Here is a 14834-nt window from a genome sequence, read left to right on the forward strand (position 1 = left end):
TGTCGAGGTATTAATGATAATTACTCCGGTTTTTGTTGTTGTTGTTTTTTTTTTTTGCTTTAGTTTGTTTTCGTTTTTTATTGTTCTCCACAAAAATTTCTACACGATAAAGAATGTTAATTAATTGTATATAATTATCATCATCGTGTAAATTAAATATTCTACATTCGACTTTGAATTCAACAATAAGCCCCCTCATTTAATGGAGACTTTATCATACAGAATTCAAGTGCTTATTTCTGACTTGACCGTTGATCATGACTCTCTATCAAAATGACTCCGATGTTTGAAAATTAACCTTAAATTTACTTTTTGATAAAGATATGAACTGGTTTTCAACCCCATGGAACAACTCAAAACAACTAAGACCATGACATTACAACGGCAAACGAAAGGAGATAAATTTAAAAAGCAAAGTCCAAACAAGTCATTCAAGTTATGAAATCATTGTAACATTGACCGTTCTGACCTTGACCTCTCTAACTTTTCATTACATCTACCAACCAAAGCTTTTTTGACATTTAGGTACCTCTACCGAGTATGATTCCCTCTATTTCTGGCGAAAACTTATTGTTAACTCTATATAATGTAGAAACAGCCAAACTGAAATCTACATGCCCCGTTTTATGGAGGGTAATCGTGTTCAAAAATCCAGACATGTAAACTTGTAAATCCGAATATGCAATCGTGTTGATGTGTGAGCCTGAGCATGAATATGTGTAATTCTGATCGTGTAACCTATAAAACTCGGGCATAAACACGTGTAAGATTTGACTCAGTTCCTTCGCATGATGCACATTTTGCAACTTTATTGTTTACATTAGTTAATTAAACCTTCAACTTTGCACACTTTCAATCCGTAGTTTCTGCGTTTGTAACTTCAGGCTCGGCAATAGCACATCTGACATGATACAAATTGACAAATGTAAAGTCTACAAGTTTGTCGAATTTTGACATGACCTTATATGGAAACAGTGATGTCACTGATAGAAAAAGGCTAGCTGCAGGTAAAGGCATGCCGTAATCGCCGGAATAGGGACGGAATAAATAAAAAAAAAATTAGGTAAGCCTATAATCATATTATCTCTGGATAACAACATTTCATAGAGTATTATTTTTCGGAAAATTAAATTATAAGATTGGTGTACATTTTATCAAGAGAATGTATAAAAGATGCGAGTAAAGAATTCGATCGGCTTCAGATATCCTCTTAGAACTGAAAAAAATTACATTTAATGACTTTGTTTGAATACACGTGAATAAAGATATATACGCATTTTTATCCATAGGCGTCTGAACCGGGAGGGTCGGGGGGGGGGGGGGCTAGGGGGAGGACTTAGCCCCCCCCCCCCACCCACTTTTTTGCCAAGTTAGACCTAACCATTAGGAACATAGCAACAGGGAGGATTCAACCCAACCCCCCCCCCCACTTTTTCCTCGCAACAAACAAAATTGTTCCTTAAAAGACCTTAAAGAGAATGAAATATTAATAGTGATATTGAAAATTAGAGTCATAGTAGGTATACTAGCACCCCCCCCCCCACCACCACCACCACCACGGATTAGGAATTTCATGATTGGGGGGGGGGGGGAATTGGGCAGGTAAGATTGGAGTTATTGGTATACCCTCCCCCACGGATTAGAATTTTCATGATTATGGGAATTCTTGTCAATATTTTTCATGATTAGTTTAGCCCCCCCCCCTTTCAATTTGCTTCCGAAGCCACTGTTATTGGAGTACATGCAACAAATTGTTAAAGTATAGGCCTCGGCTGAATTAAGAAAATATCTCCAAATGCATCCTTATTGCTACCACAAAGTTGTGACAAGACCCCCCCCCCCCCACGCGAAAAATTACACGGGGTCCGTCAGCTGAGTTGCAAAGTTATCGATAAGAAAAACAAGCTATTTATAAAGACATTGGTTTTGAGATTGTGATTACCCAGTAATATGAGACATAAGAAGCGACGCCCTCTTTAAAAAAAAAATGAATAAAAATTCCAAAGATAAGGTTAACTATCGTGAAATTAAAATGTGTATAAATTATTTTAAGAAATGTTTCTTTGCATTGCGGCAATATATAGGAAAAAAAGCCTATCATGTAGGTAAAAATTGACATTTTTTAAAAATTATTTTAAGCAATTATTACGGGATTGAGTATGACGTCCTGAATGTCGGTTCAATACAGACTCACTTTGTGAAGTTGGCTGATAAAATATTTCTGGAGAGCTAGTATAATACAGCTTTACAGCCACTTGTGAACTAGCTGCAGGTCTGTAGCTCCCTGTCTAAAAATACAGATGGACGATATTTGAGCTACAGTGCCTCCCATAGTAAAACTTCAATTTACGGCGCACAAAAAATATGCGCGTTTTTTTTTTATTATTATTGAAGATTGTGTTATTATTTATCTTTCACTTACACAACAACAACAAGAGGCCCATGGGCCACATCGCTCACCTGAACAGCAGTTCCTTGTAACATTACATTTCGTAGCATATGCTTTTTCTATTTTAAACATTGAACCCCTTTCTGGGGACCCAGTTATGGTCCGAGGTTTATGGTTGTCTTGAACAACATAAACAGTAACATAGGAATGAAAATGTGTAGCACTGCGGTAGGACCGCACGTACACAACCTGAAAAACTGAACGTAGCAGAGTTCCACTTCAAGAGAAATAACTCTCAGACTGTACAGAACATCAAGAAAGATAACTCTTGGTTCCACTACATTAGAGTTTACACAATTTGAGGATCCTTGCATAATAATCTCACAAACTGTAGCATTATAGTTCTCGAGAAAAACTTTTTAAAAACATTTTCAATATATCTTTCTATGTTAAACTTTGAACCCCTCTTGGGGCCACAGTATTAGTCCAAGGCTAAAGTTTTAATTATTTGGAATTTACATTATTTAAGGATGCTTGCATAGTTATCTCACAAGCTGAAGCATTATAGTTCCCTAGAAAAAGATTTTTCAACATTTTCCCCTCTATATTTCTATGCTAAACTTTGAACACCTCTTGGGGCCCCAGTATTAGATTGAGGTCACAGCTTTTATAATTTCGAATCTACACTATTTGAGGGTGCTTACGTAGTTATCTGACAAATTGATGCATTGTAGTTCTCGAAAAGAAGATTTTTAAACATTTTCCATATATACCGGTACTTCTACATTTAACTTTAAACCCATCTTGGGTCCCTAGTATTAGTCCAGGGGTCACTATTTTAAAACTGTCGAACCTTCATTATCCAAGGTTGTATGCATGATAGTAATCTCACAAATTGAGGCATTGTAGTTCTCGAGAAGAAGATATTTTAACGTTACCTTTATATTTCTATAATAAACTTTGACCCCATCTTGGGGCCCCAGTATTGGTCCGGGGGTCACGATTTTACCAATTAGGAATCTACATGAGCGAAGGCATAGAAATTCCACAAACTAAAACATTGTAGTTCTTGAGAAGAAAATTTTTATACTTTTCCTTTATGTTTTTTAAAATGTTTAAATTTTGAACCCCTCTTGGTGCCCATCAATTGTCCGGGAGTTACTATAGCATTGAATCATGATTTTTTGAAGTATACACTCTCATAACTGCAGCGGTGTGTGCATACAAATTGAGTAACGCGCGTTAGCGCGTTATGAAAATTTGTATGCACACACCGCTGCAGTTATGAGAGTGTATACTTCCAAAAATCATGATTTAATGCTTATATTTACATTTTTTTTAACTTCTTGCCTTGTCTGCAAATGTGATTCATACCTTAAAATTCCTATCTTATCCTAAGGGTAAGTTAATATTAATGGAAGAGCCACAGTAACAGCCACAAGCGTGAACTTTGATTTTCGCTTGTGACGTTGCAGTTTACAGCGTTCAACGTTTGTGACGTCATAATAAAACTCGTCAATTTGACCTTTGACTACTTGTTGCATTTAGAGGCATTTAAACATCACGGAATTTAATGGAAAAACACAGTAGAATGTAAATATAATTTTTTGAATGTACATTATTTAAGGATGTACATGTATGCATAGTAATATCCCAAACAGTTGCACTATAGTTCTTGAGAAGAAGATTTTAAAACATTTTCCTATATATGTTAAAATCTAAACCCCTACTGGGGCCCCACTTTTAGTTCAGGGGTCACGATTTTTACAATCTTCACTATATATACAACCGTTTGTGTATGTATTGGCATTTTTGGTGAAGTGGTTTTTGAGAAGAAAATTTTTAAACATTTTTCATATGTAGTTCTATGTTAAACTTTGAACCCCGCCTGGGGCTGCAGTTTTGATTTGAGGGTCACGATTTCTACAATTTAGAATCTTCATTATACATACAAGCTTTTGTGTAAATATTGGCATTTCTGGTGCAGTGGTTCTTGAGAAGAAGATTTTTTAAACATTTTCCTAAGGTATATCTATGTTAAACTTTGAACCCCGCCTGGGGCCCCAGTTTTGGTCCGAGGGTCACGATTGTTATAATTTAGAATCTTCACTATATATACAAGCTTTTGTGTAAATATTGGCATTTCTGGTGCAGTGGTTCTTGAGAAGAAGATTTTTTAAACATTTTCCTAAGGTATATCTATGTTAAACTTTGAACCCCGCCTGGGGCCCCAGTTTTGGTCCGAAGGTCACGATTTTTTCAATTTAGAATCTTCACTATGTATACAAGCTTATGTGTAAATATTGGCATTTCTGGTGCAGTGGTTCTTGAGAAGAAGATTTTTAAAACATTTTCCTATGTATTTCTATGTTAAACTATGAACCCCACCTGGGGCCCCAGTTTTGGTCCCAGGGTCACAATTTTTATAATTTAGAATCTTCACTATATATACAAGCTTTTGTGTAAATATTGGCATTTCTGGTGCAGTGGTTCTTGAAAAGAAGATTTTTAAAGACATGCACCCTATACTTACTGTTTCGCAATTATCTCCCTTTTGAAAAGGGCTGTGCCCTTTATTTTTACAATTTATAACCCCCTTTCCATAAGGATGCTTTGTACCAAATTTGGTTAAATTTGGCCCAGTGGTTTTTGAGAAGAAGTTGAAAATGTGAAAAGTTTACAGACGGACGGACAGACAGACAGACGGACGGACGGACGGACGGACGGACGACGGACAACGGGTGATCAGAAAAGCTCACTTGAACCTTCGGTTCAGGTGAGCTAAAAAGTATAAACATAAATTTTTCCGCGAAAAATTACCAAATCCTTGCAGGTCGTTTATTCTAACTAATTCAGAAAAATAACAAGAGTAAAAATGGGGTACTCTATATGCAATGTTTTTGCCCAAAAATGACTAAGTTCATCGGCTGATATTTTTATAAATTATCAGAAATCAAAATCCTAGCAATTTGCATACTTCTGATATATATGTATAAATGATCTGCAAAAGAAGAACTTCCTACCTTGAAAACTGTTCGAGGAGTTATCGGTACAATAAGGGTACCTTTTTGACAGCCACTCGCCCGTCTGCATTTTTTTACTATTTCAATAATCGGAAACCTGGTTAAAAATTCACTCTCAAAATTCTTAGAATTCAGAACCAATGGAGTTACATGGGACCTCACGGCGGTCTTCGAACCCCATGTCGCTCAAAATATATTTACCCCCTTAGGAAATTTCTTGATCCGTCTCATTTCTAGAAAAGAGTACGCATTTACTTATATTCCAGTTTAAATTACATGTCAATTTTTTTTTTTTGAGATATAAGATATTAGGCATTTCCTTTTATAATACCATGAGAATTATATTACGGAAATTAGCGCATTCGTCACATCGGCAACGATTTTTTTTTTCTACATGAACCTCTTCCTGTTTGGTCCAGTTTCATTCATACCTCAATTTTTTTTCTTTTCTAACAATAATACCCGTGTTTTCGATAGAAAAGGTGTAGTTCATTAAAAGCTTATTACAACAGTTTAGCTGAATATTATGTTTAATTATATTTCGTTCATTCCGGTCCGGCGGTTACGGCATGCCTTTTCCCGCAGCAAGGCAGTTGCCATATAAGGTCATGTCAAAATTCGACAAACTTGCAGACTTTACATTTGTCAATTTGTATCATGTCAGATGTGTTATTGCCGAGCCTGAAGTTACAAACGCAGAAACTACGGATTGAAAGTGTGCAAAGTTGAAGGTTTAATTAACTAATGTAAACAATAAAGTTGCAAAATGTGCATCATGCGAAGGAACTGAGTCAAATCTTACACGTGTTTATACCCGAGTTTTATAGGTTACACGATCAGAATTACACATATTCATGCTCAGGCTCACACATCAACACGATTGCATATTCGGATTTACAAGTTAACATGTCTGGATTTTTGAACACGATTACCCTCCATACCGTTTATCGTTTGGTCGAAACTTGTAAAGCGACCTAAGAAAAATCACGGACTGCACGAAATAATCATGATAATGTCAGACTAACATTCCCTAAGGAGACTGGTTCTTTTAACTAATGAACTGATGAAAATTAACATTAATTTTGTGAATTTTTCTCCATTTATTTATAACCAATTCATTAATTTGTTAAAAGAAAGATGCAAATATAAACAATAAAATGTTTTCTTTGATGAATGCGGGTTATTAAGGTAGTGATCATTGCAGAAAAATAAAATAAATACATAACCCGCTAACGCAATGTCGCCAACTTCATATCACACATGAATCACCAAAGAAAGCATTTTATTGTTTAAATGAACACTTGAACATTTCTGTGTAATATTTCATCACAGAAAGCAACCTAATGTTTTATAACACCTGGTGCTGTGAAAATAAACATTTAACAGAAAATACCATTTTATATATTTTATTTCTCAAAGAGTATTAAATCCCGCTCTGTACAATCACACACTTTAAGTACATGACCTACTCACTACAAACATGTAGAGATTTCACAGTACTGTAACACAATACATGATCAAGCAGACTTAATTCACAAAATAATTGTTCAACATGATTCTGTTATATATAAGAAATCTAAACCTGAGAAAATTCATATCCCTTAAACGATTCAAACTAATTCATCTACATAATTCACAATAGTGAATATTGAACAATTATGCAAAAAGAGAAGCTAAGGTATTAACTAAAGCAGAAACTTGGTAAAAATACAACACAAAAATATGCATATAAAAATTTGTTTGGATTATATTATTTCTGATTCTGTACATAGCTTTATAATAATCCAACCTGTCTGTTAAATCTGTCAAATGTATTACAATAGCAAAAATATTTCAAAAGGCAATTTCATTGGAATGCATTCAGTAATGGAGAGGAACAAAGGTTTGTGTGTGGACATGTTGTATATATATAGTTTATTGAATACATAAATGCCAAGATATGAGTGTTTCAATAACTAACAGATAAATAATTAACTACACAAACATTAAATACACAAACATAAATTTAGCAGGAAATACCCAATGTAAAGGCTGTTAAATGATTAACAGTAAATAAAAATCTGATTGCATTAAAATTTCAGATATACCAAAATAAAGTTTGCATGAACAGTCCAATGATTGCGAGATCAATGGTCACAGCCTCAGTATCACTAACTGTTCGTGGGTCTAGTTTCCTAGGTATACAGCTTTCCCGAGGAAAACTCCCGAGGGGTTCACGGTGATGTTAATATTGTCTGCGGATTTAAACATTCCCACGTAACGTCCATCAAACACCTCCGTCACATTGTAGCCCCCTGATCCAACCATTCCAAGGGTCTCACACTTCAAACTCAACTGAAAATAAATCAACAGTCTTATGAAAAAAATCATAAACTTAAAATTTCTATAATAGACAGAAGAAGATTCTCACTATTGATAATTGAAAAGTTAGTTTTTACGAAAAATATTGACTGGTCAGTACTTCTATCACCACCATTAAAATCAGCTATGAAAAATAACTTGCAATAACCAGAGATAAAATTTTTTGTTATTTTATTAGAAGAGAATAATATACTAACATTACTCAAGAAAAGCAACTCAAATCTGATTATGTCACATGAACATTTGCTAAGCATTGCTTCATTATCTTTTTTTTTTTATGGTTACGATTATAGCAATTCACATTATTTTTACTGTCACTTTTGATATTTGTTAACTACATGTAGATGATTTATTAACGTGAAAGAAATAATTACTCTTTAGCCCTGGCCTCTTGAAAGATTATTGATAAATCATTACATCAGGGTAATAAAAAGTCCAATGACAGTGTATATCAATAGATATCAACAGAGCATACTGTATGATAGAGTGCCCGCCTGTGTTAAATTACCTTTTCCGGTGTGCCATAGGACCCAGTATAAAGAACAGCAAAAGCAGCACTCCCCTTTGGCATCACAGGTCTAAACCATATCTGTATTTGGTTCATCTGTCAATAGAAAACCGAGTTTCAATTGATCAATTGATTAAAATGCCATACATTGCTAAATTTGTATTGATCATATCAAAGAGCAGCAAAGTCGGAGGTGTCCGAAGCATCTCATCATTGTTATTTACAGGTGCTTCTGGTCAGTAAACAGCAGTAAAGAATGATATAAGTAACAATAGAAATATTTGATCACATAATTGGTTTGAAGCTATAATCAGGCATCTGTCCAGCAAATTTTCAGCAAAGAGGTTTTTTTCCTCGTTTTTTTTTTTTTTACTTCCAATGAACCGTTTTAACAGGAGCTTGGACTTTCGGTTGGATGTTACTATCTAGTTTGCTCATCAAATCAAGCTGTCAAACATTGACATCCTTTCTTCTAATTCGCTAAGAGAACCTCATTAATATTCATAGATTTTCAAAACCGTTGCTCTGCTGTGTGAAACTGAGGCTGTTTCAGCGAAATATACATCCCTGAATGAAGTCGGACGAGTGTCATGGGGTTTAATGTATGCATATATATTAGCCAATAGCTGGACAGTTAACCATGAATAGACCCCGCCTTCATCAAATCGGAGTTTATCACGTACTGCCCAAAGTCCAAGCTCTTGTTTAAACAGTTCTAATTAAACTGGTCATCAAGTCTCTAAGATGGAATTTAACAGAAAATCATGGTTTATCAAGAATATCAGCTAGCTGGACAAACTGTGAGTGCATATACAAAATGAATAAATTATTGGGCCAAATGATACACCTTAATTTTACAGCTTAAAAAGCTTCTGTAAATATGGAATATTACAGATGTATTTAAGATGGATAAACTTTTACAAATCTGACTCATGCGAGATTGTTTCATAAAGCTGGATAAGAATTAGGCCACTCTTTGTCTCTGCACGAAAGTATATGTACATGTTGATTACTAATCAATGAACAAGGCATTTTCATTCAGGATCAGAACTTTGCCATCTGTCACCTATAAGCCAAGAAGACTACTCACATCCAGTATGATTGACCCTGGCTGTCCCATTGGGTCCTGGTTTATAGCAATCACGTCTTTGTTGAGCAGTATAGACTTGGAGTAAGGGTCCATCTTCCTGAGGTCAGCCGACATGAGCAGTGGGGCAGCCATAATCGCCCACATGGCCATTTGTGCCCGCTGCTGGTCCCGACTCAAGCCAAAGTTTCCAATGATCAGCTATAATATATCAACAAAAATTACCACTGACCTTACTTGTCACTGTTTAAACCTTATGTATATATCATGCATATTGAAAATTTGAATTGAACTTTTAAAAGAATCAAATATCAGTCATATAGATTACCATTATCTTTGATTCACTCTATCAAATAAAATCATGGATCTAATTACCAGCAAGATGTTTTCCAGGATCAGTTATTTGTTAATTGGGCTGGGACAATATAACAAAATATGGATACGAAAAATTCAATTTCTGTATTATAGACCATATGCTTAAATTTCATTTAAATGTGACATATTATCCAATGGGAATTCAGTTTTTTAAAACCAAAATAAAATACTGAGAGCACAATGTATTCAAAATGACAACCATGTCTATGACAGTATAAAGTGTTTTCTCTTAAGGCTTCAAGTTTCAACAATTTAAGTAAAAGTATTTTATTTTGGATAATGGAAAACAACCTCTTTCATCGAAAGAATATTATCATCATGATACCTATCATATTGTGACACAAATATCGTGACACATATCTATACAGAAAATAATGTATTGTCCCAGCCCTAAATGTTAACAAATTATAAGATGTACATACCATGTCAGGATCATTAAAACTGCCTGGACCAGCCACCTCAAAGAAGTTTCCCTCGTTCTTGGCGTAGTAGTTGACGATTTCTGTCACACTGTCCCATGAGTCCTGGATGTCATCGTAATTCCTCCAGATGTTACAGCTCTTGGCGATGGCCTTGTAGTCAGGCTAAAGTTACAAACAATCATATACATGTTCTTGAATTTAGCAGCTACCAGTTTGCTAGGTTGAAACCTACACTATACTATTAGTAATGAGTATAATGTGCAGTATAAATTGAGCTATGCATGCTAACAGTGAAGTGAAAATCAGAGCAATTTCATTGTACATGGGTTTGTAAGCAGTATGTTTGATGTCTTCTATTCTGTACTCAATCCTATCTAAGAGATCTAACTGCTTTCAAAAACTATCATTATTTTATTACATAAAAGATGCCACTATCTAAGCTAAGTGGAGCAAGTGGCTCAGTGGTCAAATGCACTGGACCAGTGAATGAAAACAGTTGGTTCAAATCCCACTGCTGCCAATTGCTGGTGTGTGTTTTGATTTCCCGGCAAGACACTTTATCTGCCTCATATCAGTCCATCAAGCTGAAAATGGTCACCAGCTTATGCTGAAAGTTATTTTGTTAAAGAGTGTTTTGCTATCAACGGAGAGTCGATGACTTTCATCTAGTCAGCACCACCAGGTATAACTCAGTCCTGATGAGCCTCATGGCTGAACTATCTTAAGCATGCATAAAAGTTAAAGCAGCTTGAAGTAAAATAGAAATTAAAAATAATCTGAGCAAACAGACAAAATGATAAATTCATTACAATCTTAAAATCTTTTCCTGCCCCTATGATAATGTATACAAATGTTATACACTGTCAGACTCAACGATTGAAAACATTTTGTTTGGAGGGGAAGTTCAAGTAGACAAGTGGTCGGAAGATCAATATAATAAATGCAAGCAAACATAGGTACATGTATACACTGGCTTGATCAGAAGATATCCACATAAGTGCTTAAACAAGGAAACAGCATACTAGGGTCTCTACAATTTTTTAATATCTAATCGTACTGTAAATGAAATCATGGGATTTAATAAAACTTTCTTTTCCTCTGCATATACTACATTATTTTCATATACGCTACTTTTTGTTGTGTTAACAAACTTGCCTAATTACTGGTTTATGAAATAGGAACACATTGCGTTTTAAATACATACACAATGTAACAAAATTACAGGCACTTGATTTTTTAAACTTTTTTTTTACCAGGCATTTGAAGATAATTTTCCATGCTATAAATAGTCATATTTAATCATTTATGTGCAGTCTTGTGCATCATCCATTTAAACCGATGATACAACCATTCCTTTTAATTGAAAGCAAACTCAGATTCAGTCTACTGCTTCTTACATTTATAAATAATTAAACGTTTAGAAATTAGAATGTCTGGCCCCTGTGACAAATAACAAAGAATGAAGGAATGCAAAATATGAGTACAGACCAACCATTATCTACAGTTGTAAACTTGTATGCATTACTGCAAACCAAGGTTTTGAGTGATGGAAAACATCAATGTGAATCACACCTGGGTTACTGACAATGTTTTGTATGTGACTTACTATTTTTTTATAAGCAACAAAGTAAGCTGGCCAACTGCAGGAATAGAGAATGGGTCTTCCGGTCTTATTCAGGAAAAACTCCATGATAGGATAACCTTAAATTGTCAATATTCAATGTTACAAACGTGGTCATGTTAACGAAATAAATGGTTTGATTTTGTTCTGAAGTAAAATATGAGAAACCAAATTCATTACAGACAGTTAGACAGATCTGCTTCCTTTGTATTTAGTTGTTACAATAAAAACAAGAATTACCAGATGTCATATCCTCTATGTTACTATAGCAACCGTCCAGCTTCAGGAGGTCCACCCCCCAGTCAGCAAATGTCTGGGCGTCAGTCTCCATGAAGAATTTGCTGCCTGGAAATCCCCCGCAAGTCTGTGTTCCAAAGTCCTCATAGATACCAAACTTCAGGCCTTTACTGTGAATCTATAAAGCATTATATTGTCAACAATCTGCATTGCTCCAAGGACACTACACAGAATATGACTATTTGCCAGATATTATGTGATTAGCACAGACTTATGTACTATAATCCAACTTTTATGTGTGCAGACATCTTAATTTAGCAATCTATTATAATTAGTGATAAATTAAACTGAAACATATTTTAGGATTTGAGCCTTTTTGAATCGAAATACATTTCCTGGGAAAAACCACACAAGCCAACATAATCAGATCTTGATTTACATTTCACATTTGTATTACAAGTGAAAAGCTGTCAATGTGACAGCAAACCGGGTTTTCTTTTATGTGAACTGTATCCATAATCCATGTCAACCCGTATCCAGTGAAATGGATAAGGTGAAAGGGTACCCTATATGCAATATTTTGCCAAAAAATGACTAAGATCAAAAGCAGGTATTTTTTTCATAAATAATCAGAAATCAAAATCCTAGCAATATGCACACCTCTGATATATGTACAATTGATCTGCAAAAGAACAACTTCCTATCTTGAAAACTGTAGGAGGAGTTATCCGTACAATGAGGGTACCCTATATGCAATATTTTGCCAAAAAATGACTAAGTTAAAAAGCAGGTATTTTTTTCATAAATTATTGGAAATCTAAATCCTAGCAATATGCACACCTCTGATATATGTACAATTGATCTGCAAAAGAACAACTTCCTATCTTGAAAACTGTAGGAGGAGTTATCCGTACAATGAGGGTACCCTTTTGGCAGCCGCCCGCCCACCCGCCAATTTCACCAATTTAATAACCGGATTTTTCCGTTGGAAAACCCGGTTAAAAAGGAGGATTTTTTGCTTGATGAATTTACTTTTCGTTCAGTTTGTAAGTGTTTAATAATAATTTCTTCAAAACTGTGATTTTAAAAAAAAAAATTTAAATATTACTCTTGTTGAGTGCATTGATTAAAGAAAAATTTCCCAAGTGTGTTGATGTTAAAATATTCAGGCAGCTTTTTAACCATTAGTTTTGCATAGCTCCATGCATTGTCTACTCTTTCCTTTGTTTGCTTTTTAAACAGACTATAAATAGACTGAATCGATTCTATGCTGGCATGCCATTAGAAAACCAATCAATATTCCAAGTTAAAATTTGATCATGGCAGAAACTGTAAATTGAATTCCATTAATAAATTGTAACATGGTGTATGTTATCATTGGAAGTTAAATAGTTCAAGTTTTCTTACCCCCATCCCCCCCCCCCCCCACCACACACATACATATAGAAACTGTTTTGGTACAACAAGTGTCTATATTAAAGTTGTTTTGATATTTCAAAAAATTAAACTCACTTGAAAATGAAGAAAAAAAAATATGGATTCAAAAATGCAAAATTAGTAAAATCTCAGCTGAGTAATTTCTCAGGATTCAATTCAGAACTTAATTCTGTTTTTAAGGAATCCAGGCTGGATCAGAGATAAAAGGCTAAGCAAATCTGCCACTAAACTCACATAATCACCCAAAGCTTTCATGCCACTAGGGAAGCGTTTGGGGTCGGCCTGCAGCTTGCCATCAGGTCCCCGTTCCTTGGCCATCCAGCAGTCATCAACATTCACATACTCATAACCAGCGTCTTTGTAGCCATCAGCAGCCATCCTATCCGCCATTTGCATGTAGAGTTTCTCTCTAAAAACACACAAACATCTAGTTTTACATGCATTTCATTTTCTCCGCATTGATATGCCATTGTGATTTGCTACTAACTACTACGCTATCGCCGCCTATCGGGGAGTCTTGTATCTGTACCTTTCCCTCTTATAAATTCACTCTTATTAAAAGATTACTTTAATTTTTATACAGATATTACATAACTACATAAAATACTATAACATATCAACAAGAAATATAAATAATCTTTATGTGAATATTCTAATTTAACAGTTTAGTGAGGAAGACCTACCCAATGCAGTTTTCTGGGTCATTGTCACAATCAACATTACACCTAAAGCGCTCCCAAGAGTTCCAGCCCATCGGCGGTGTGCGGCCCAGCCCATTATCCAGAGCATATAAAACAGAAACTCCTGCCAGAAGTAGTAACACTTTCTCCATTTTGATGACTGCTAAAAACCAAACATGAACAACAAATAAGCAAGAAGCTGAAAACTTGTTAGTGACTTAAATTACCGGTAATACTGATTGTCTCTATTTAATTCAGATTTATTACTGGTATGTCTTATCACTTGAATAAAACGAAGTTTTTAAACGATTTTCAAGTAAAATGAAAGATAATTGAAATAAACTTCTATTACTTTCAATTTGCTTCCAGTTATATAGTACAATAACAGAATAATTATGGATCACAAAATCAACATTTGATACACAAAAAAAATCAATCTTGCATGATTGAATGACGAATGACGCGCTTTTAAATCAAGCCTTAAAACACCAATAAAGCCACATTTACAGCTTTGATGCAACAACTAACAATTAGATAAGTAACTGTATACTAATAATTTACTTACAAATACCAACGGAAGCCGCTTACTTTCCCTTTGTGTATAGTCTCACGTGAGTCAAACTGAGATCATGTGATTTCATACCATGTGACGAATCACCAGATGTAATATTTTAGATTCATTGCCCTCTATCTT

General features: G+C 34.8%; 1 protein-coding gene across 3 annotated transcripts; it reads right to left on the reverse strand.

The window, feature by feature from the left end:
* Positions 1 to 6802: 6802 nt before the first annotated feature.
* Positions 6803 to 14793, reverse strand: LOC128192440 (alpha-N-acetylgalactosaminidase-like). 3 transcript variants are annotated; one of them, XM_052865101.1, is made up of 9 exons: positions 14706 to 14793; positions 14144 to 14303; positions 13695 to 13869; positions 12027 to 12201; positions 11772 to 11866; positions 10166 to 10327; positions 9372 to 9569; positions 8282 to 8377; positions 6803 to 7746 (listed from the first exon to the last, which is right to left on the reverse strand). In XM_052865101.1, the coding sequence occupies exons 2-9, from the start codon at positions 14290 to 14292 to the stop codon at positions 7579 to 7581; spliced, it is 1218 nt and encodes a 405-aa protein (XP_052721061.1). In that variant the 5' UTR covers positions 14293 to 14303; positions 14706 to 14793; the 3' UTR covers positions 6803 to 7578. The 3 variants fall into 3 exon arrangements, with proteins under 3 accessions (XP_052721061.1, XP_052721063.1, XP_052721062.1); XM_052865103.1 differs by having other exon boundaries at positions 14144 to 14300; positions 14706 to 14725; XM_052865102.1 differs by lacking the exon at positions 14706 to 14793 and adding an exon at positions 14493 to 14647.
* Positions 14794 to 14834: the final 41 nt, after the last annotated feature.

The sequence above is a fragment of the Crassostrea angulata genome, chromosome 7 (genome assembly GCF_025612915.1).
Source record: "Crassostrea angulata isolate pt1a10 chromosome 7, ASM2561291v2, whole genome shotgun sequence".
Lineage (NCBI taxonomy): Eukaryota > Metazoa > Mollusca > Bivalvia > Ostreida > Ostreidae > Magallana > Magallana angulata.

Coding starts and splice junctions, on each gene's coding strand:
- LOC128192440 (XM_052865101.1), bottom strand. CDS start 14,292: ATGGAGAAAGTGTTACTACTTCTGGCAGGAGTTTCTGTTTTATATGCT. Junction 13,870..14,143: donor GACCCAGAAAACTGCATTGG/GTAGGTCTTCCT, acceptor GTGTGTTTTTAG/AGAGAAACTCTACATGCAAA. Junction 12,202..13,694: donor TGAAAGCTTTGGGTGATTAT/GTGAGTTTAGTG, acceptor AATGCTTTATAG/ATTCACAGTAAAGGCCTGAA.